This window comes from Barbatula barbatula, assembly GCF_947034865.1.
Source record: "Barbatula barbatula genome assembly, chromosome: 5".
NCBI classification, from domain to species: Eukaryota; Metazoa; Chordata; class Actinopteri; order Cypriniformes; family Nemacheilidae; genus Barbatula; species Barbatula barbatula.
Genome location: NC_136769.1, coordinates 3,235,347 through 3,256,907, shown reverse-complemented (window position 1 = coordinate 3,256,907; position 21,561 = coordinate 3,235,347). Strand labels below are relative to the sequence as shown.

Below are 21,561 nucleotides of genomic sequence, written 5' to 3'. Positions count from 1 at the left end.
TCAGGAAAGCCTGTTTAGACCCGTGCGAACGACCCCTCATCAGGCCCCCTATGATATCAGAAGGTCATTTTTCTTAAAGCTGAGGAAGGAAATTTGCAAGGAACAAATAAAATCTTGTAATCAGGTGAATGAAGAGATTTTCACATAAAACGTTTGAATTAATGAAAGCTTTTAGCTAGCAGCTGCACCGGGGAACTGTTTGTTTCATCTTGTGAAACGCCGAGTGCCAAATCAGAGTTAAAGGCCGACGACAAACCATCGCTCGGTTTGTGACGTCACTTTTGTTGGTCCCACGGCACACCGCTGCAGTTCATGCGCCTTTAGTTTTGGAGAGAAAGCGACGCGACAGATGACACTCTGATCGGAGCGTTACTGCATTCATCTTTGATGTTAGCTGCAAACGCTAGCTAAAAACAGACATTAACACACTGATGTTCACTTGAGAGGTAACCCTGACGTGGAAAATACTTCTAAAACAGCAGATTATTTTTGTTGGAATGAAAAATAAATGCATTTCGACAACTGTCCAATTGGAAAGCTTCTCACAAAGTACAGAAAATGTGAAGAATGAAGGTGTTGTTGATGATGATGACATGCATGTGTAGTGTTGAGTTTACACTCATCTTACCATGGTACCCACACTGTAAGCGGTTGCAGGACTGATGGTATGATTATATGGATCTGCTGTTGCATAGACTCTCCCATAACTGTGAAAAAAACAACATGAGTGTCATCGTCTTTCATGAGACAGTTTGACCCCCTTGATTTTAAAGCCACAATATGGACCGCTAGATGGTGCACTTTCGAAACAACAACAAAAGGCGAAGCTCAATGAAGGAATTATGTCGTTTTCACCATCCAGAGGCGTATGGAGATCTCCCATCGTGTAATGAATTAATTTTATTTGATGTCATCGTAATGAATTTGCTCGCAAGAAACATGGAATGTAAAGCTACGATAACGGACTTTGTCAATTGATTTGGTAGTGTAATGCGACACAGTTTCATGTGTAATACAGTCATACAGTCTGTTACATATATGCTGCGTCCCAGACGCTGTATAACCATTTCAGCATTTGCGTGTTGTCGTAGTTTCTACAAGAGGAAACTGAGGGTCGTGCGGAGCAGCGGATATTAAGTCACTGATGTGCGACAAATACAAGGGAGACAAGGGACGGGACATTATTTTAAAAGCGAATTTCTCTGGATTTGCACATTCTTGGGATTATTTGGGATAATGTAAGTACACAACCGCATGAAATATATCAAACTGTGCAAGTGATTTGGGGATGTTTCATAACCAAATGATTCCATATCGCGGCTTTAATCTGCATGCATTCAGTGACTTTCAAAGACTATAAATAACATCCAATACAAATACAGACAATACACAGACAAACATAAGTGTGTCAAGGAAATTAATTCATTTGAAGATAAATCACTATCGCACATAAATGTTATAACACATTTTTTAAGGCAAAGGTAAACACACACCCACATACAAAACTCAAAACACACGCACACACACTTACAAACACACACACACACCCACACACAAAACTCAAAACACACGCACACAAACACACACCCACATACAAACAAAACTCAAAACACACACACACACATACAAAACTCAAAACACACGCGCACACACATACAAACACACACCCACATACAAACAAAACACACACACACACACAAAACTCAAAACACACACACACACACACACACACACACATACAAACAAAACTCAAAACACACACACATACACACACAAAACTCAAAACACACACACACATACACATACACAAAAACATACAAAACTCACGCACACATACAAAACTCAAAACACACGCACACACAAAAACATACAAAACTCACGCACACATACAAAACTCAAAACACACGCACACACACAAACATACAAAACACACACACGCACACACAAACACACACCCACATACAAACAAAACTCAAAACACACACACACACACATACACAAAAACATACAAAACTCACGCACACATACAAAACTCAAAACACACGCACACACACAAACATACAAAACACACACACGCACACACAAACACACACCCACATACAAACAAAACTCAAAACACACACACACACACAAAACTCAAAACACACGCACACACACATACACAAAAACATACAAAACTCACGCACACATACAAAACTCAAAACACACGCACACACACAAACATACAAAACACACACACGCACACACAAACACACACCCACATACAAACAAAACTCAAAACACACACACACACACAAAACTCAAAACACACGCACACACACATACACAAAAACATACAAAACTCACGCACACATACAAAACTCAAAACACACACACAAAACTCAAAACACACGCACACACACATACACAAAAACATACAAAACTCACGCACACATACAAAACTCAAAACACACGCACACACAAAATCATACAAAACTCACGCACACATACACAACTCAAAACACACGCACACACACATACACAAAAACATACAAAACTCACGCACACATACAAAACTCAAAACACACGCACACACAAAATCACACAAAACTCACGCACACATACAAAACTCAAAACACACGCACACACAAAATCATACAAAACTCACGCACACATACAAAACTCAAAACACACGCACACACACAAACATACAAAACACACACACGCACACACACATACAAACACACACCCACAAACACAAAAACATACAAAACACACGCACGCACACACACATACAAACACATACCCACATACACAAAAACATACAAAACATACGCACACACACACACAAAACTCAAAACACACACACACAAAAACATACAAAACTCACGCACACATACAAAACTCAAAACACACGCACACACACAAATATACAAAACACACACACGCACACACACACATACAAACACAAACCTACATACACAAAAACATACAAAACACACACACGCAGACACACATACAAACACACACCCACATGCACAAAAGCATACAAAACACACGCACACACACATACAAACACACACCCACATAGACAAAAACATACAAAACTCACGCACACATACAAAACTCAAAACACACACAAACATACAAAACACACGCACACACACATACAAACATACAACACTCAAAACACACACACGCACACACACATACAAAACTCAAGAACACACACACGCGCATGCACGCGCACACACACTCATACAGTACAATGAGAAACACACACCTGTCACTGTAAGCTGTAGCTGTCGTGGGCTGTGTGTATCTGTACGCTGCATAACCACCCTGCAAACACACACAAACAATAACACTACACATGTGTCTATCAACCACTTTCTCTTCATATTCAATGACAATCAATTCTGTTAGAGATATCTTGGTCATCTTGGTCATTTCTGTATCATGAAACTAAATGATAATCATTTAGATCAGATCAGGACATGAGAGGTGGAGATCAGATCATTTATCTGCTGGCACGTGGCTAATAACAGACATTCATCAGGAGGAAAACGAGACCAACACACAACACTCACGCATGCTCAGGTGAGGCCAGCAGGGGGAGCTGCAGCACACACAAACACCAATGAGTTGCTCTGAGCACCAATCTTCATCAAAGGGATGCTCTCAATGTACAAAATACTGCTGTAGGGTTCGCATGTGTGATGGTCGGGTGAGTGTAGAGAAGAAAAGCCGGGAGGATTCCTCTCAACGCTATAGGGTTATAGAGACGGGCAGTTTTATTTAATAAAGATATGTTGTGCTTTTACACGCGAGGCACATGGATGTTCTTCAAGACTATGCTTGAAGGTTAAGATTAGATGGTTTAGGTACATTATTCCTTAAAAACAATATTTCTCTTTTATAGCCAATAAAGTTATAATTAAGTTTTTGTTGAGAATCATCTTTGTCTGAGAGGTGATTCTCCTAAAACTCTTTTTATGAGAAATAAACGAAATCGCACACGAGACGGCACGTAGAGTGTCTGTAATGCGCAAATAAAATGTGAGTTGCGCATCTCAGCTCCTTTTGGTCTTGGACTGTATTACACGGCTCGTTGGAATGCTGGATTCTGATTGGCCAGGCGCGATTTTAACGCGGATGCAGCAAATCATTTTTGAAGGGTTTTTTTTACAAATTAAATATAAATATGTAGTTTATTAAACATACAAGACATTTTAAATTTACAAACGATTCAACCAAATTGGCTGTTTGTGACATTTGAACGTTGTTGCTTAACTTATAAACCGAAAGTAAAAGGCTTTTCCTGATGATGTTATGAGCTAATCAAATATTTCAGAATCACATTTCACGTCCAGTTTTTTTCTCATGGGGCAAGCAGCCGTGTAATAAGCGGGATAATGTTCAAGCCGCCGGCTGTTATCATGAAATAAGCCCCTTTAGTGAGATACGGACCACACTGTCCGGCTTATTTCTGCGATAACACCCGGCTGCCTGTACATTATCCCTTGCTTAAAGATTCCCATACATATTGAATTTAGAAAAACATAGGCCTAAATATTCAATAATAGAAAAGAATTGGAAATGTTGTTGTTAAAATGAAGTTGAGGAACTAAAATAATAAAGGAAAAATAAACAAAAACAAAACTAGAAAGCAAAGTTAAGAAAATTAAACCTTTTCATCAATATTTAAGCGAATAAATAATAAAATAACAAAAGCACATAACAACAAAATACGATAGACTACAATAAAAATGAAAACTTAAAGTCTATAAACACAAGCTGAAAAATTATTATAAAACTTCAAAACTCTACTTGAAAGAAACTTTCAAACTCTTTTGGCAAAAAACTCATTCCTGTCATCTTTTCTCAACTCTAGAAAGCCTTTACTGCATTCATAAAATACACGAGGACTAAACCGAAGTCTCCATTCAATCTCACACCGAACTGAACTCATGATTTATCACATCAGGTTTGGCAGCCGAACTAAACAGCGCGTTTGATAAAGAAGGTGGGACGTGTGAAATCAGGTTAGAGGTGGAGCAGGGAATGCTGAGGTCACGTGACCCCTCCCCTCTGTTCCCGTGGGGACAGGAAGTGAGGAGGAGCAGCCGTGGTGAACTTCCTGTGGGACTGTGCTGATTGGAGCCCGCGGCTGGGAACGCGCGGGGTAATAAATCAGACTGTCATCCCCTCTGCCCCAATGCACAGCACATGCCTCTTATCAGGCCACTGCCAACCGGAGCCAACGCTTTATCAGCCTAAATACGGCAACAAGCCCAACTGCACTGAGACGAGAGATGAGATGAGCATACGATGAGGTGAGAAGATGGAAAGAGACAAAACGGAGACGACATGAGACGAGATAAAAGAGGAGGAGAGAAATATTGCAGCATTCGAGATCACTCGGATTTCAGATTTTCCCACTTTCTACCTGTAAATAAGTTGTAGAGAAGGTCGTGAATGACATGAGGCTGAGTAAATGATGATAGAACTGGATGAACTCTCTATGAACATGATGTCCTGAAAAGTTACTCTCGTATTTTGTTACGGAAGAGATGGATGGCCAACCAAAACAATAGACAGTCTCTCTCTCTCTCTCTCTCTCTCTCTCTCTCTCTCTACGGTCATTATTAACAATTCCTGAACACTACATACACTAGAATAGTGAATAAATCAACTGTTGAAATGACTGTATTATACATTAATACGGCATGTAGGAATTTTAGTTTACTATATGCAATCTGTTTTTAGAATCGGCCTGGCACTTTATTACGGTTTATAAACACCATCACATGGTTTGATATTTGAAACTTTTTTTTAGCTAAGCAGTGATGATACGTTTACATCACGTGTCAAATGGTTTGTTGCGTCCTCTCAAAAAACATTGTGCACCAGCCGTCACCGATTTTATGTCATATTCCAAACCTTCTCAATGCATTCATGTGAGCATCTTCTGCTTTAGTGTCATAACAACATGATGGTGAATTAATAAATAAAATAAATGGTTGGGAAATAAAAACAAAACAAGAAAACAGTTAGAAACTAGCGTTGTCTGTTTAGTTTTATAATATTTTTGTGCGTGTTGTGTTGGAGTGTAAGGACAGTTTGTGTTGGGGTGAAATAGAATTTTGTCATCAGGTTTCTTGGCACAAAGACGACAGTTAATTGAAGTCAAAGCCTCTCTCACTGGAATATCCCTCATGAGATTTTTTCTTTTAAAATGCCATGTCAGCTTCTGTGGCTCTGTTGATGGTGGAAGCCAGGTTTAGTTATTCAGTCCCCAAAGGAGTTTTAGGGTTTTCTGTGGCCAAAAAAGCTTGATTTCGCAACAGCTTTATTCCAATTTTGTGATCAAATCACAAAAAAATTCCCTCTTGAATTCACAAGCAGGGTTCTTCATTATTAATTTCCTATGATTAAAAGGCATGCAGCAGATTCATTCTGACCGTCTGGAAGCCTCGGCCACTTTTGACTGACAGGTAGAGCAACCAATCACGTTTCGTTTAATGCCGCTTCACGTTCATGGTTGTGTAAATGTGCCTGTGATAACAGGCCGATGTGTGTATTAAAAAGTTTTCCATAATGTTTATGAGATATGCCATGAACCTCGCATACTTTTAAGAAATCGGCGTTTGGTTGATCGTGACCAATGTTCATGGTCACCGATATAAACACGACAGCTTTCTTAATAGATCAGATGGCTCGTAAAAAGCTAACATGATGCTTTAAACAGACTACACTTAAGGTCGCTCGATATCAATATCACCACCACCAAGCCTACGACAACTCTTTCAAACTTTATCAAAAATGTGTTCCCTGGTAAGATATTAATCCGTGAATCAATCCGCATCTATGTTTGAAGAGATCTGTGCCCGTGTTGCATTATTTAAGAACTTTATTTGCGCGCCAAAGGAAGTTGTCGCTTTAAGCAACAGCGTTTTAAGACACAATAAGGCTTCAAAAAATTAAAGAGGGTCATAATTGGTGTGGTTGATATATTTGATATATTTAGAGGCGATTTACCAAAAACCCATTGAAAATACCCCTGGACTTTGGAGGGATCGAACCAAAGTGAAGTCCTAAAATGCCAACTCCCTTCAGGGGGTTTGCACACAAACATACGTAATCTCTGCATGTCTTTTGAAGCAGGTTTTGACGGAATGCGAGTGTGATGACGTAACAAAATCTGCGACAATCTCTACATTTTGCAAGATTTAGTTTGATTACGCGTTAAAGTCTGCGATCGCAACATCCAGCTGGTGCTGGTTATTATAAAACCACTCCACAAACTGCTTCTGTTCACTACATTTTCAAAGAGTGAAACCCAAAGTGACTCACGTAGATCTCAGCGCCATAGAATCCGTCCTGATACAGAACCCTGTGTGTGAGAAACAGAAGAGACCATCAGAATTCGGTTATGTGACCACAGAAAATAAATCACATTGATGTTGGGAGGAAAAATATGAGACAATTCTTCATTTATATTCTAGATTTTTATTTTCAGCAACTCACGCTCCGTACGCAGGGATGGGTGCAGGAGGAGGAGCCGTACGGAAGGTGTTATAAACAGCTCGACCTCTTCCTCTCAGATGAGCTCCTCTGTAAGCCACCGTCGCCCCCGCGGCCGGATACGGGAAGCCCGTCACTGTCAACACACAAACACACACATGACTTCAGGATCATGCATGTCCATCTTTTTCGTCAAGTTTGTGTACGTATGTTCACGCTTAATCAAACCTTTCTACAGAATAAATGAATAAAAGTTAATGTTTGGTTTCATCTGTGAGTGTTTACAGACATCTGTAAGCGTCCCGGATCGTCTGATATATGTAAATCTAAACTCATCACGAGCAGGCGATAGGCTACGCTGCCTGGACCAAAACACATTCATCAAACCTCACGCAGACACGCTGGGGGATAAAAACAGCAGAGAGTCTCTAAAAACTTCAATGTGGCGGAGCGAGGATACTGAGATCAGACAGCAGAGATCCGCTCGGCTCCGTCCTGTGTGGAGAGATCAGATCTGTTACAACAGTCTCCGCGAGCGAGCGAGAAATGCGCTCACATGTGAAGTTAAATTGAGAGAAATTAAATCCGCAGTAAGAGCTTCATGATCTCGAGAGACTGATTATAAGAGATCAGACCGGATCTGACCCGTGTCTAACACCATAACAGTCATTACAGGAACGTGTGTCATTATTTACAACATCTCATTTGGTTCCAAACTTTCGTCAACGCGAAACAAAAAAGAAGATATTTTGAGAGATGTCTAAGTGCTTTTGTGCTCATACAATGCAAGTCAAAGGAGTTCAGTGTTGTTTGGTTAACGTTCTTCAAAATATCTTTTGTATTCTGCAGAAGAAAGAAACGCATACATGACTTGAGGATGAGCGAATGATGAAAGAGTTTGTTTGTTTGTTTGTGTGAACTGGCCCTTTAACAAACTGATGTATGGCAGCTGTCCATGGTGCTGAAACAATTCTCTCTCTCTCCCGTGATATGTATAATAAATTCCTTTAATATGGCTTATGTCTGCTGTTATCTGTGTCAATACTACTTTCATCATCTGTCAAAGTCATATAAAATGATATTTCATGCATAGTGATCATCAACAGCAGCTACACAACACAAAAACTGATCATCAAAATAGAGCAGATCAAGTGTAGAGCGAAGAGTGGAAAACAGGCCGAGCGGATGCTCTCTGAGCTCATTACCTCACACTCATCACTAGAGGCACATGGGAAGGTTTGGGTTGCAAACAACAAAGAACGAAGAACCTGGCGCCACACAGACTTCAATCAGCACACATACATAGTGCACACACCTCACACACCCACATATCTATTGCCTGTTTGCCTGCTCCACAGTGTGTTGTCTGTACCGCCGCCTCACGACAATGCAAAACTTTAAGCACTTCGGAAAAAACTTGAAATGAAAACTTGACGTAGATCTCAAATCTTACGGATAAAGATTGTCAAAGTGTGTGTGTGAGAGCAAAACAAAACACACTCAAGCATTCCTAATGTTTATTTCAAACCATTTTCCTTTCTAGATGTGTTGTGGTCATTTCAGTTCAGTGTCTGAAAATCAAACCCCAGGAGTAACAACGTCAGCAAATGTGAAAGACTGACAGCAGGACGAGGCTTTGAACTTTTCCTAAATACATAAAGAAATATGACTGTTGTAGTGATTCTGAATACAGAGCATCTTTTCTGTTCTCCGGTTTTCATTTTCAAGATTTTTATTGGAAATTTGAGAGAAATATTGTACTAATTTAGTAGTTCACAGAACAAAAGAGAAACAACACAAAAACTGAACTCTCTTAATTTTTCCCGCAACTGTATATTTCCAGCATGAGTGAAGATGACCGAGTCGATCATTCGCTCTGAAGCGTCTGTGTCTAACGTGCTGTGCGACACGGGTTCAGTCCTCAGCCTCGGACTGCAGGGTGGAGTCAAACCGCTGAACATATGCTGATGTTTAGATCTGATAAACTGTTCGGCAGAGCCTGGAAAAGCAACAGCTGGCGATGAGAAGCCCCTGGTGGGGTGTGGACGTGTGTGTTGTGTTGTGTGTGTGTTATTTAAAGGGTTTTGGAGTGTAATAGGCAGAGCTCGGATATGAGCCGTGAACTTTCCCCAGTTGATATACAACAGTAACATCCCACCTCATCAGAATGCAGAAGACTCGCACAACACACGGCTATAAAACCTTCCTCCGCAAACATCCTCCAGAACCTCGCAACCACCTCATATTTATCTCATTCTCATTAACTGTTTACTTTCTTCTTACTGTCATCTGATGATGTTTTGCGATCTCTCGGTTTCGGTGAGTTAGCCGGCGTCACGTGCCATCGTACGACTCTCTAAAGCACATTTCATTTTCCTTATGAAAGACTTTTACAGTCATGAGGACTCAAGGGCAAATCAGCCCGGACTCATTTAGCAAAACGCAGCGCAGGGAATACGAACTAAAGCCAAAGACACAGCGACGAATCCTTCATTTGGACGACTGAAGGGTTTTACGGCGTGACCGCTGATGAAACAAAGCCCAGAGCTAACTAGCAGCGCTAATGACATCACCATCTGACTCCAATAAATTACCAAACGGCTTATGATGCCTGTGCTTTTATTGCTGAAGGAATCGTGTCTTCTGGTTTAGGTAATAACATGTTAGCGTGAGCGGTTCAGGAGTGCTAGCACTGCAGTCTCAGGTATAGTTTCATGATGTGCAAAATGACTGACATCAGCACGCGTGTCTCCGAGCGTGACCTTTAACCCCAGATCGCCCCGGGGTACTACACATGCACCTCTGGGCCAGAGGTGTATTCCTGTCTCGTTTCTAGGGCATGAAACTACCCTGGCAACCACCTAGCAACCGCGTATGTGACAAGCATCACACAATTTCTTGAGACTGAAATGAAACTTCCATTAACACCCGTTCAAGATATTCAGTCACTCGCTGGGGTTGGTACTCGTTTCACATGCGAAAGGTCAGCCAATCGCGACAGAGGTCATTTACATATAGAAACACCCTTAACAGGGTCAGAGATGATGTGAAAGACGTCACACCTGTCAAGAGCATCATTTCAGACGGCGTTTCTCACCTGCGTAGAGCTCAGGTCCATACACGGCTCCTACGACTGGATTCAGTTTCCAACCTGTAATGGACACACACGTCAAAAATGCATTTCACCTGTTTCTCTGAATGATCGACAAAGTCCGTCGGTCTTACTGTTTGTGTATGGATTTACTGCCTTCTTGTTGGTCATGACTCTGGCTGTGGCGTTGTTCACCTGCCAGAAAAACACACGCAGTTTTCAACATACATCAAAACCTCATATGGAAAAAATACATGCTCATGCCCAGCACGCATATCTGTCAGTATAATCGCTCAGCTGTAATGACCCACAATGCATCTCTTCAAAGTCCTCTGAGCCGAATCAAACCACACACACAACACATGACAGAATGCAGTGTAATACAGTGTAAAAAAATTATTGGTGCTGATTGGTTCCTACTGTATTATCCAACGAAACACGAGGATAATGAATATTTATTAAGATTCAACTGAGCTTTAATACTGAACTTCTCTCTCAGAGAATATTCTGGGTTAGTTTGAATTTAACCTCTTGAGACGCTTTTTTTAGCCTGCTTACAATGTCTATATAGATTGCTATCTAATACCGTTTATTATAACACAAATACTGTGATCAATTCTCACGAAAACAATTTAAATGCAAGAAATGTTAATATCATAGTTTTATCATCAATGTGATTTTGAATAAAGCAGACAAAGTCTTGTTTCTTTTAATTTTGCAGGTGGACATTAAGTATTTTTACACTCAAGTACATTTTTATATATCTGTATTTTATGAGAGGGCTTTTACTTTGGAAACATCTTACTTCGCTTCATTACAAAGCATATGTCATCCTTTTCACTCCACTACATTTAATTAATTAATGTTATTTTCTTTACATTTTAATACTTAAGTACGAGCCCAAATCTAGTACTTTTTCTTCTTAACTTTTAAAAGTAGTAAAGTACTGGATTTGAATGTACTTAAAGGCCCAGTGAAAGTTTTCCATGAAATATTACAGCGTTTATGGTAAATAGTTTATCAATGTGTGTCATTCTCTTTTTATAATCCGTGTGTCCTCATAATCTTGAGTTAAAATGCACTCCCTTCCTGTAATGAAAATCCATCTTAAATGATGTATGATAGACGGCTTGGGCGGAGCATCTGTAAACTCCTCCCCTTCAACTGTCAAATGGCGGTGAAAGACGAAAGCCACGCCCTCTATTTTTCAAATTAGAAATTCCTTTTCACTCGGAAATGCGTCAAAATATGGAAATAAAAACGATCGCAACTTCCGTTTCACAGGGACTTTAAATTAAATTCCTAAAAAATGTATTTATGAAATGTACAACTATGACATAGTGCTTTATAATCTAGTGAAAACAATTCTTCTTAAAAACTCTCATAAAGTACATACACTTGAAATATGTTGTTGAGTAAAAGTAAAAATACTAAAGGACAGTCCACCTCTGTGTCATTTGTTACACTAAATGTCACAGAAGAACCATTTTTGGTTCTCCACTGAGGTTCCTTAAACAAACCCGTCTTACTTCTGATAACCTTTTTACTACGAAGAGGACCATAGGCCATCGATCAGTTAAAGTCGCACTGAACCCAGAATATTTCTCAAAGACACATCACACACACACACTGGCATAGCAAATGCACGAATGCTCAGGGTGAGAACAGGAAATGATGTCAGCAGGCGGGAAATGACGTCAGCAGGCAGGAGAGACAGAAGGAAAAAAGGAAAGCACCTCAATCTTTCGTCCTTCTACGATTGTACCGTTTAGTTTCTCCCGCGCACGGTCTGCGTCTGAGCTCGTTTCAAACGTTACAAAGCCAAAGCCCTGACGTCCCACAGAGTGAAGCGGAGGAAAAGAGAGAGAGACACAATGTTGAAGGGCTTTGGAAAGACTTAAGAACACACGATAGGAAGAAAGATGAGCGTGAGAATTGATAAAAACAGATAAAGAGAGCGAGAGAGAGTTAAAGCAACACAGACAACCGTATCAGAAACGCGCAGAATGTTTGTTTATTTGAATGTTATTGCAGTGACACAATATGGGCAGAAATAAGATATTCCATCTCAAAACCTCCCCTCTTAAAAACCTTTTGATCTAAAGGCTCATGCATACGTTTTGAGTAAAAAGGCAGACACGCAAAAATTGTGCCTACGCATGCATTTCTTTACAAAACCGAAACTTTGATTTCATCGGAGTTCAGTTTTGGGCGGGAATGTGTCCAGCTTATCCCAAAGCATCTTTAACACACGAGAACATCAGATTCATTCGAGGGAGAGACGGAGAGATAAGGAATGAATTCAGGAAAGCCCCGAGGTCAAAATGTGTCACACGTTTGCATTTCTCAGTGTTTTATCATGATGTAATGAGTTTAACACGGAGGCCTCCAACACGGCTCATTTCTCAACACGGACAAACATACTGAATGCAAACGACTGCTTCTTAGACAGAAAAGCATGATGGGTAATGGGCTTTTCGGGGCAGACAACGGTAAACGGTTGCTTGAGCAGATCAGGGTCTCTCGCTTCATCATGCGGAGCTGCGGGGGGGACACGGACTGAGACGTGATTGTGTTTTATTGTATTTTTTAACATCGTGTTGTTGCAGGGCTTCACAAAAAACGGAGGAGAAGTAACAGATCTTAGATAATAATCACATTTCTGGGCATAATGTATGATGTATGGGCGGGAGTTTCATTATTTCTGAGGACTGGGGTTTAATCACAAACAAACAAAGAAACAAAAAGAGTTAAAAGGGAAAATAATAGTCACTTTGAGACCCGAATTTCATTTCAAACCGGATTTTTTTGTTTTTTCAATGATCTCACTATTATTTTGTACAATTACATAATCTCACATCAGTACATCTCATATGTTTCCTTATATTCAAAGTAAAATGACAACGTTTCTCATTCTGGTTGAACTTGTTAAGAAATAATGTGAGAAGAGCGCCGGCTGACCTCCGTTGACGGCCGGTACTGGGTTACGGCGATGCTTATGTGCGCTTTCATGTCTGTTTTGTTCTTTGACTTCTTAGTCTTTAATCTGACTCGAGAAAGATCAAACCAGCGTCTCCCAGCCAATAAAGGAGTTCGGCGGAGACAGAAAGATCACGACAACCGCACAAACAGAGAGAAGAAGAAAGAGTCATTCAAACCTTTGATCCCCTTTCATTAAAGATAATCTCCACGTCTAAGATCTTCCCAAATTGCTGCAGAAAAGCAGAGAGAGAGAGAGAGAGAGAGAGATTTGATTAGAAGTCTCTTAATGAGAAAGCTGAGCTTGAATCTTGGGATAAAATAAAAACATCATAATGAGTAGATGGAAATTACACAAATTACAGTATACACAACATACATAGCATTTATAGATGAAAAACGACTGTGCATTCTACAGCATCAGTACGATGCCCCTGGCGTGAGGTCTCTGGCGTGAGCTGCAGATCATTTAAAAACATTCACATTTATTGTCAGTATGAGCAGCATGTTTTGTGCCTCTCTCCCTCATCTTTGTTCACGTTCCAGCCTGAGTTCTTCTAACAAGCGCAAAGTGAGAGAGGCTTTTAATTGCCTCTTGTATTATTTCATTAAAAATAATGGCGATCATGGCGATCATTTCACCGCTGCAGTAAAAAACAAATCAAACCTCGAACGTGAGATCTGTGCTGGAACTGATGATCATACCGTCACAGACTGACCACAAAAATATAAGACCAGAGGAAGAACCGAGCAGAGTCACAGATTTAAGAGCGCTGCCATTACAGATTCATGTTAATGAGACACACGTGAATAACCCAAAAAATGGAAACGAATGTCTCAATTGTTTGTTCTAGACAATAATAAGATTAAACTGAGGCTGAAAACTTCAAGACAATAACTTGTAAAGCAGTAGTAACAATATGCATAGGGAAGAAAGTCTATATGAATAAATGTACATCAGTCTTAAGACGTTTTACAGACGTCTCCCTTGATTTTAGAACAGATCTCAACACGATTTTAAATGTCTCACTATGGGCTCTAAATGAAAAAAATGAGAACCCTAAAAAAAACAAAACAAAATGCGATTCGACTTCAAACTCAGCATAATCTAAAATATTTAAAGACACTGTAAATAAAAAAGACACATTTACTTACATTACATACCAACAGTTTCATTTGTGTCTGTTAAAATCTCTAAAGAGTCTTTACAGAAACATCAATTTGGTACTTGAACGGCACGGCGAGACTACAAAAACGAACCAGTCTTTTGTCACCGTTTCAATTCTTAATGTTATTGTTCATCCAATCAGCGTCTGTGTGAAACTGTGGGCTGAAATCTATCAATTTCACCGAATGAGCGCACATTTGGCGGAGGGTTCAATCAGGAACACACCCACACAAACACATTAACTCCCCAGCGTGAGCACCATGTGTGTGATGGGCTTTTCCCTGGCCAGCGTGTGGCAGATGCTAATTGTTTTAACCGGGCGTAATGGACCAGTGATGGAGATTAATTAGTTTGCTGGGAAACTTGTGTCTGGTGTTTTCCTCTGAGCATGCTCAGTTACCCCCCGGGCGGCAGACTTCTGAGGCGTACACGCAGTCATCTGTTAGCAATGCATTGTGGGGAAGAAATCTAAACGCTTTAGTACCTGGTCACGCACCACTTTAGAATGAGACAATTAAAACTTTAAATGCAGAGTAATTTAACACACAATAATATACGGGTCCAGTAGAAAAACACATAGAGTAGTGGCCAAAAGTGATGTCAGGAGGTGATATTCGCTCAATATCTGATTAAATGACCCTCAGGCTGGATTCAATCATTCAACTATGACGTGTATTATACACAATGTATTTATATGACAAAAGTATTTGAATGAACCAAAGTTGGACACCACTTTACCAGTCGAAAATACACAAAGAACAGAGTTAAATATATATACACTATACACTAGTATTGACAATAACCGTGATATTAAAAACCATTGATATTGTGTTTCGATTGAACCACACTACACTCGTTACATTATGTAATTCTTTGGCCAAAGAAAGAAAATTACATTTATTACATTTGGGAGACGCTTTTATCCAAAGCGACTTACATTGCATTATCCTATAGATTTGATTCTAAGTATGTGTAATCTCCTGGGATCTAACCCACGACCTTGGCGCTTACCACTGAGCTACAGGAAAGCTGGACAAAAAAAGTTGTATTTATTTATTTAAAAATCTATAGATGTTGCGATAACATCATCATCTTGAGTTATTTGGACTGCACTAATCGTATACTATAAATCAGATATCGTCAGCTTAGGTCTGCAAAAATGTACGATATCGCCAGTAACCGTGATAAAAATGCCATGAATGCCATGAATATCACACTAATCCTACAGATATGGTGATGATATAGCAACACCCATTTAAAACTTTGTGACTTCTTTGCTTGATTTGGTCTAAAAACTGGAATTTTTGTCCAAGAGCCCTGTGTCACGAAATTGTGAATAATCCAGTCGGCCCATTCGCATGCAGCCAAATAAATACATATAACTGAGGCGGGCAAGATCAACTAGAAATGCATGCTAATATCTGTACTGAAGCTGATTCATGACCAGCTAGAAACTCTTTAACTCCAGCTCTCCGAGCACAAAGTTTCCTGCAAAAAACCTCGTGTCTATCTGCATCTTTAAATCAAAGCACTATTGAGGGATGTTTGAGCTTAGACCGAGACAGTTGAGTTCACGTGGATTCGTCGGTGTGTACCTGCACAGAAGGTTTCGGATTTAAGCACTCCCTAATTCTCTCTCACCTCTCTCTACATTTACATTCAGGCGTTTGGTAGACGCTTTTATCCAAAGCGATTTACATAGCATTATCCTATACATTTTACAGAGGTATCTGCAATCCCCTGGGATCGAACCCACAACCTTACCACTGAGCTACAGGAAAGTTCTTCTAAAAAGAAGAGCGCCGCAGGTGGAATGCGAACACGGTGTAGCGCAGCGGGAATGCCAGAGATGAAGGTAAGACCCCCTGTGAGAGAATATCCCCAGCGGCTCTGGGGCCAACAGAAAGAAGAAACGGCCCTGAAGCCTTCACAGAGCTTCGGGTTTCACTTCAAGGAACCTTTTTCTCCCTCACATTTCCATATGGACTTCCTTCGTAATAAGGCACTCGACTCGCCGCTAGTGTGGATAATGAGCCCCTCACTTCGCTCTCATTAGTGACTCTACGCTGTAGCCGGCCTGCGCTAACCTGACAGCCCACTCATTTTGCTTCGACTCTCTGTTAGCCATGCGGCTAATTGGAGACGCTGCTTTAGCTAGATGCTGGAAACCTTCGGCCTGACTCGCCGTTGGCTAAATCTCCATTAGCCGTGAGGCTTATCAACACTGCCAAGCTTTGTTTAGCACAGGAGTGAGTCATTAGAATAGGCTTCCTTTAGTCTGCAAAGGCAGATGGAGCAATTACCGACCGAGGCGGCGAGCTTACGCTACGCTACGGCCATATTGCTTTTGTTTACCTTCTGTCACGTCTAATGTGGCAAACTTTTAACACGCTCGCGGTGCTTGAAGCCCTGTAGCGCTTTAGTGCAATTACACCGAGCGTGATCTGTTTGGCTGTATGCTAACACTAAGCCCTCGGAGAGCTAAAGGGGGTCGGATCTCGTCCTCGGAGATGCTACTTCTGCCAACTTGCATAGTAATGAATAAACAAACAACCCTAGCTGTCCATACTGTGCGTGGCCATTGGATAAGCCTCCCGAGTCTGCATCGTATATCTCCGGACCACCTATACACGACGCCCGCGAGCTTCTGTAATGAGCGCGTGGATTTGGCTGGCGCGGGCCTGGCAGCCTAGGAGAACAATAATCCAGCGATCAGAGAGCATGATGGGAAGAGAGAGAGGGGGTTATATGTCATTTTTACGGCCACGCTACAGTCTGTGGTGTAATCAACAACATCTTTTGGAGAGAGCCAGTGGCCGACACACGGCCAAACTAATGCGGGCGAGCTGCCGACGGCCCATTTACATGATTGAAAGGCTTTTCAGAAAATAAGCGGAAAACAGCGGAGAGGCGCGCACCTTATTTAACCCATCTGTCTTCTGTATCCCACAGCTGAATCGAGTCACATGCGTCGACCGGTAATTTGGTCATTTGTACAGTTATATGTTTATTCTGAGTTCTATTCACATGTTACAGTAAGACAGTCATTACCTTCGCGTGAGCTAATACCAACGGTTATACATGTTTGGTCAACAATCACTCCTATTTAGGTTTTGGCCAAAAGCTATGCAAATGTTATTTTATTAAGAGATTACAAGACATCCTTGTATTAGGAGTTTTAGTTAACATTCAAATTCTTAGTGTCCCTGAAGCTCAACACATCGACTGTGGTTTTGATGCCCAATGCATATATTTACATATAACTATTTCTTTTTTAATGCGCATTCTTGGATTCATTCCATATTTCAAAGTATAAACTTCTTGCAACCACTCAAGCTTTTCGACCCGCCACTTCCATACATTCACCTTTATATTAAAACAGGAATGTGCATTAAAAATGATTGAAGGTTCATATCATGTTGACCACACCCCGTCGGTGGACTCACCCCAAACATCAGCCGTAAATCAGGGTCCCGGAAGCGGAAGGGAATGTTGGAGACGTGTAACCTCTTGGGCTGCTGTTTCTCCGTGGAGTCTGAGAGCATCACCTGCTGGGAAATTACGGTTTGCGTCACGTCGTCTGTCTGTCCGGAGAAAAAGAAACAAGAACTCATGAGCTCACAGACGCACAATATAAATGAAAGACAGAAGAAATAAATGATGTTAAAGACGCTTACTCGCTCCAGCGGTAAACAGACGTTGAGTTATGATGATGTACCTGAGGTCATGCATCTACAATACCATTATTAATCTCCACCTGTTAGTGTCTGAGGAACGCAAACACACAACACACACACTGACAAATAACCAACACACACACACACACACACACACACACAGTCAGAAGTTCTCGTCTGGAGGAGTGAAGCCATTGGCTCAATGTTTCCATCATTATGTTGATGATCCGCCACAAATGAAACTTTAGACGTCTGTGATAAATGTTTTCACTCGCCTCTGACTCGCTCAAGCAGAACACACACAAACACACAAACACACACACACATTTTCTGGTGCTGCCATACAACACCATGTCATCAGAATGTTACCATTAGAGTAAAAAATGTTGAGATTCATTCACACGCACGCGCAAACACGCCATCAACAAATCTCCCTTGAGCATCGTGGGCTTCATCAAAACATCATCATTAATGCATCACTTCAAACACACACACACACGCGCGTGCACAAACATGTGTTTACAATGTGAAGGAACCTGTACAAAAACATGCACTAAATGTAATACCAATAATATATTGGTGCATCTAAACATTTTTGGGATGCCACGCATCTGTCCGTTTCCAAATTCGCATGATTTCATTTCAGCCAAATCTTCCTCGGGCACATTTTCTCTTGTGCGTGCAGAACACATGCTCGAGCGCAGGATCCTGCGGCCCGTGATTTATTATCACACACACGCGTGTGCATGCAGAAACATGCACTACATCATTCATTATTACACACACACTGTGGGTGTAGGGACGAGTGTGAAACATGGTTCTCATTTATCTCCCGGCATAAATCACCCCCGCATCATCATCATCATCATCATCACCGTAACCACCGTCGCCTTTATTGTTGTCATTATCATAATCACTGTCCCTGCAGTAATGACGCTCATTTGCACTCTTTTATGTCTCTAACACGCACTGTTCTCACTCACAGCTGTTTCATTCTGTCTCTCTGCGACTGTTTCGGACGCCCCAGGTGGAACGGGAGACAGTGGTCCACCAAGTCGCCCTCACTGCATCCACGCATTCCTCCGTTCATACATCGCTAAAAGCAGCCCATACAACTTCCTTACTTAAACCTCGTACCTTCAGAAATATTCTCGATTCAGATCTCACACGTTTGGTTAACAATGTTCGGGAGGAGCCCGTGCAGATAACTAACCCGGCTGGTTTGCTGTGACCAACCTCACCAACCAGATAACTAACCCGGATGGCTTTCCGTGACAAATCAGATAACAAACCCGTCCGGTTTCCTATAATCCATCTCATCCGATCATCATTGCTGAATTATTTATATGACATCATGTACACGTTCATCTACAGACGGAAATAAAACAAGCCTCCGCAAACACACCTTTCGCTGTTTATCAAATCTACAATAAACTGCATTTGTACGTCACAAACTACATCCATTCACGCAGTTTTTTTTCTTTTTCATATACGTGTATATAACAGTCATGTTTAAGTTTTACAGACTTTATAGTTCACAGCTGAATGTTCAACTGAACAAACTGAAACAGGAAGTGGTTTACGTCTTACAAAATGGTCTATAGAAATCTTCCCTGTCTGTATTTAAATCACAGATCACGTGTGTTTATCCGTGCACACATGTGACTGGTGTGTTGGTATAAGCCAATAACTTCAGTTTAATCTGTGATTGTATGAGCCGGAATGATGTAAACAGACGTTGCTGTTATTCGGGTCCGGGTGAGACGTGATGATGCCATTATAACAGCACAGAATCTGACACGTCATTACAGTGAAATCATCATCTATCTGCTCATTATTTTGGACAGGCGAGTACCACGCTGATCTATTCATATACCTACTGCAGACCTTCCAGCTTCATAACCAGCGGATGATCGGAATATTTCAGGAACGGGTTTGGATGGAGCGAGTATAGCAGATCACCCACGTCCACTTTGAACTTTGAAATAAAAACGTTAATTTGACATGGTTGGTGGAATTTTTACGGCGGGACTAACTGGGGTCATGTTCAAAATATAAAAATAAAATACATTTAAAGTCAAAATATATTGAGAATAAAGTCATTGCTGCAACTGTATTCTCGTAAATCTGACTTTTATCTTGGAATATTACGAAATGAATCTCATATTCTCATATTACTTTTATTTTTAACATATACTTCATGGTGTTTTCTTAACAGGAACTCAGGCAAAACGTTCTCACGGCATATTTCTACAAACCGGGACTGTGGTTTAACATCTCACGTCATTGCTTTTGACAATGTGTTTTCTATGGTGTTGTTTTGCATGTGTTTCACACACCGTTGTGGTGTTGGTGGAGGAAATGGCCGGCGTGTTGCTGTCACCGTTGGGCAGCTCGCTGTGCGTCTGCGTCGGCGTGTAGATGGTCAGGCTGTGATCGGGAACGCGGCTCTGTCCCGTGTAATCTTGCGTGGGAAGGGCGTGTGGTGTTGTGAACTCGGCAGGGATTCCGTTCTGAGGGGCGTACTGCGGGGTGTAAGTCTGGGCCATGGCGTCCACGGGACTGCTGGCCTCCTGGTTACCCTGAAAACATCAATGCAAATGAAAGAACACGTTAAACCACAAAACGTTTCTCCGTTCAAAGCTATTTCTGAGGTTGTGATGGAGCGGTGAGGGCTGCCCTGAGCTTTAAATAGATCATGAACAGATGACGAGAGACATGCTTGATCATTACAGATGCGCTGTAGAACAAGACGAGAAGATTGATATCCGCTGGGAGCAGCACAGAAAACAGAGAAATGACTTCTTCTCTCGTGATCGAGCGCTTTTATTTGTCTGATGGGTTGATAATGTTTGCAACAATCATCTCTCGATTCAACACATTTCATGACAACGCTTTGTGTTCAGGGTTGAGGAAACTACATAGCTGAGCTACAAGATATTCACAAATAAAACTGCAGTTTGCCAAGTGATCAAAATACTCGTAAGCTGTTCATTCAGTGCTTGGATACACTTTGCAGTTTGCAAAAATACTATGAAACTCTTACGTCTCCATGTCTCTCTGTAAAAAATTGTTGGTTCAACAAAAAACTAACTGGTTTTGAGTTAATTCAACTTGAGAAATTCAGTGAGTTAACTAAT

At 41.0% G+C, this 21,561-nt stretch overlaps 1 protein-coding gene across 1 annotated transcript; it reads right to left on the bottom strand.

Moving 5' to 3' along the window:
* Positions 1-320: 320 nt before the first annotated feature.
* On the bottom strand, positions 321-20,970 carry rbfox3b (RNA binding fox-1 homolog 3b; the record flags this gene model as incomplete). Its single annotated transcript, XM_079457707.1, has 11 exons — positions 321-407; positions 629-707; positions 3,263-3,321; positions 7,336-7,375; positions 7,510-7,642; positions 10,604-10,657; positions 10,732-10,792; positions 12,334-12,426; positions 13,756-13,809; positions 18,191-18,328; positions 20,761-20,970. 11 exons carry the CDS (start codon positions 20,968-20,970, stop codon positions 321-323), a joined length of 1,008 nt encoding a protein of 335 aa, XP_079313833.1.
* Positions 20,971-21,561: the final 591 nt, after the last annotated feature.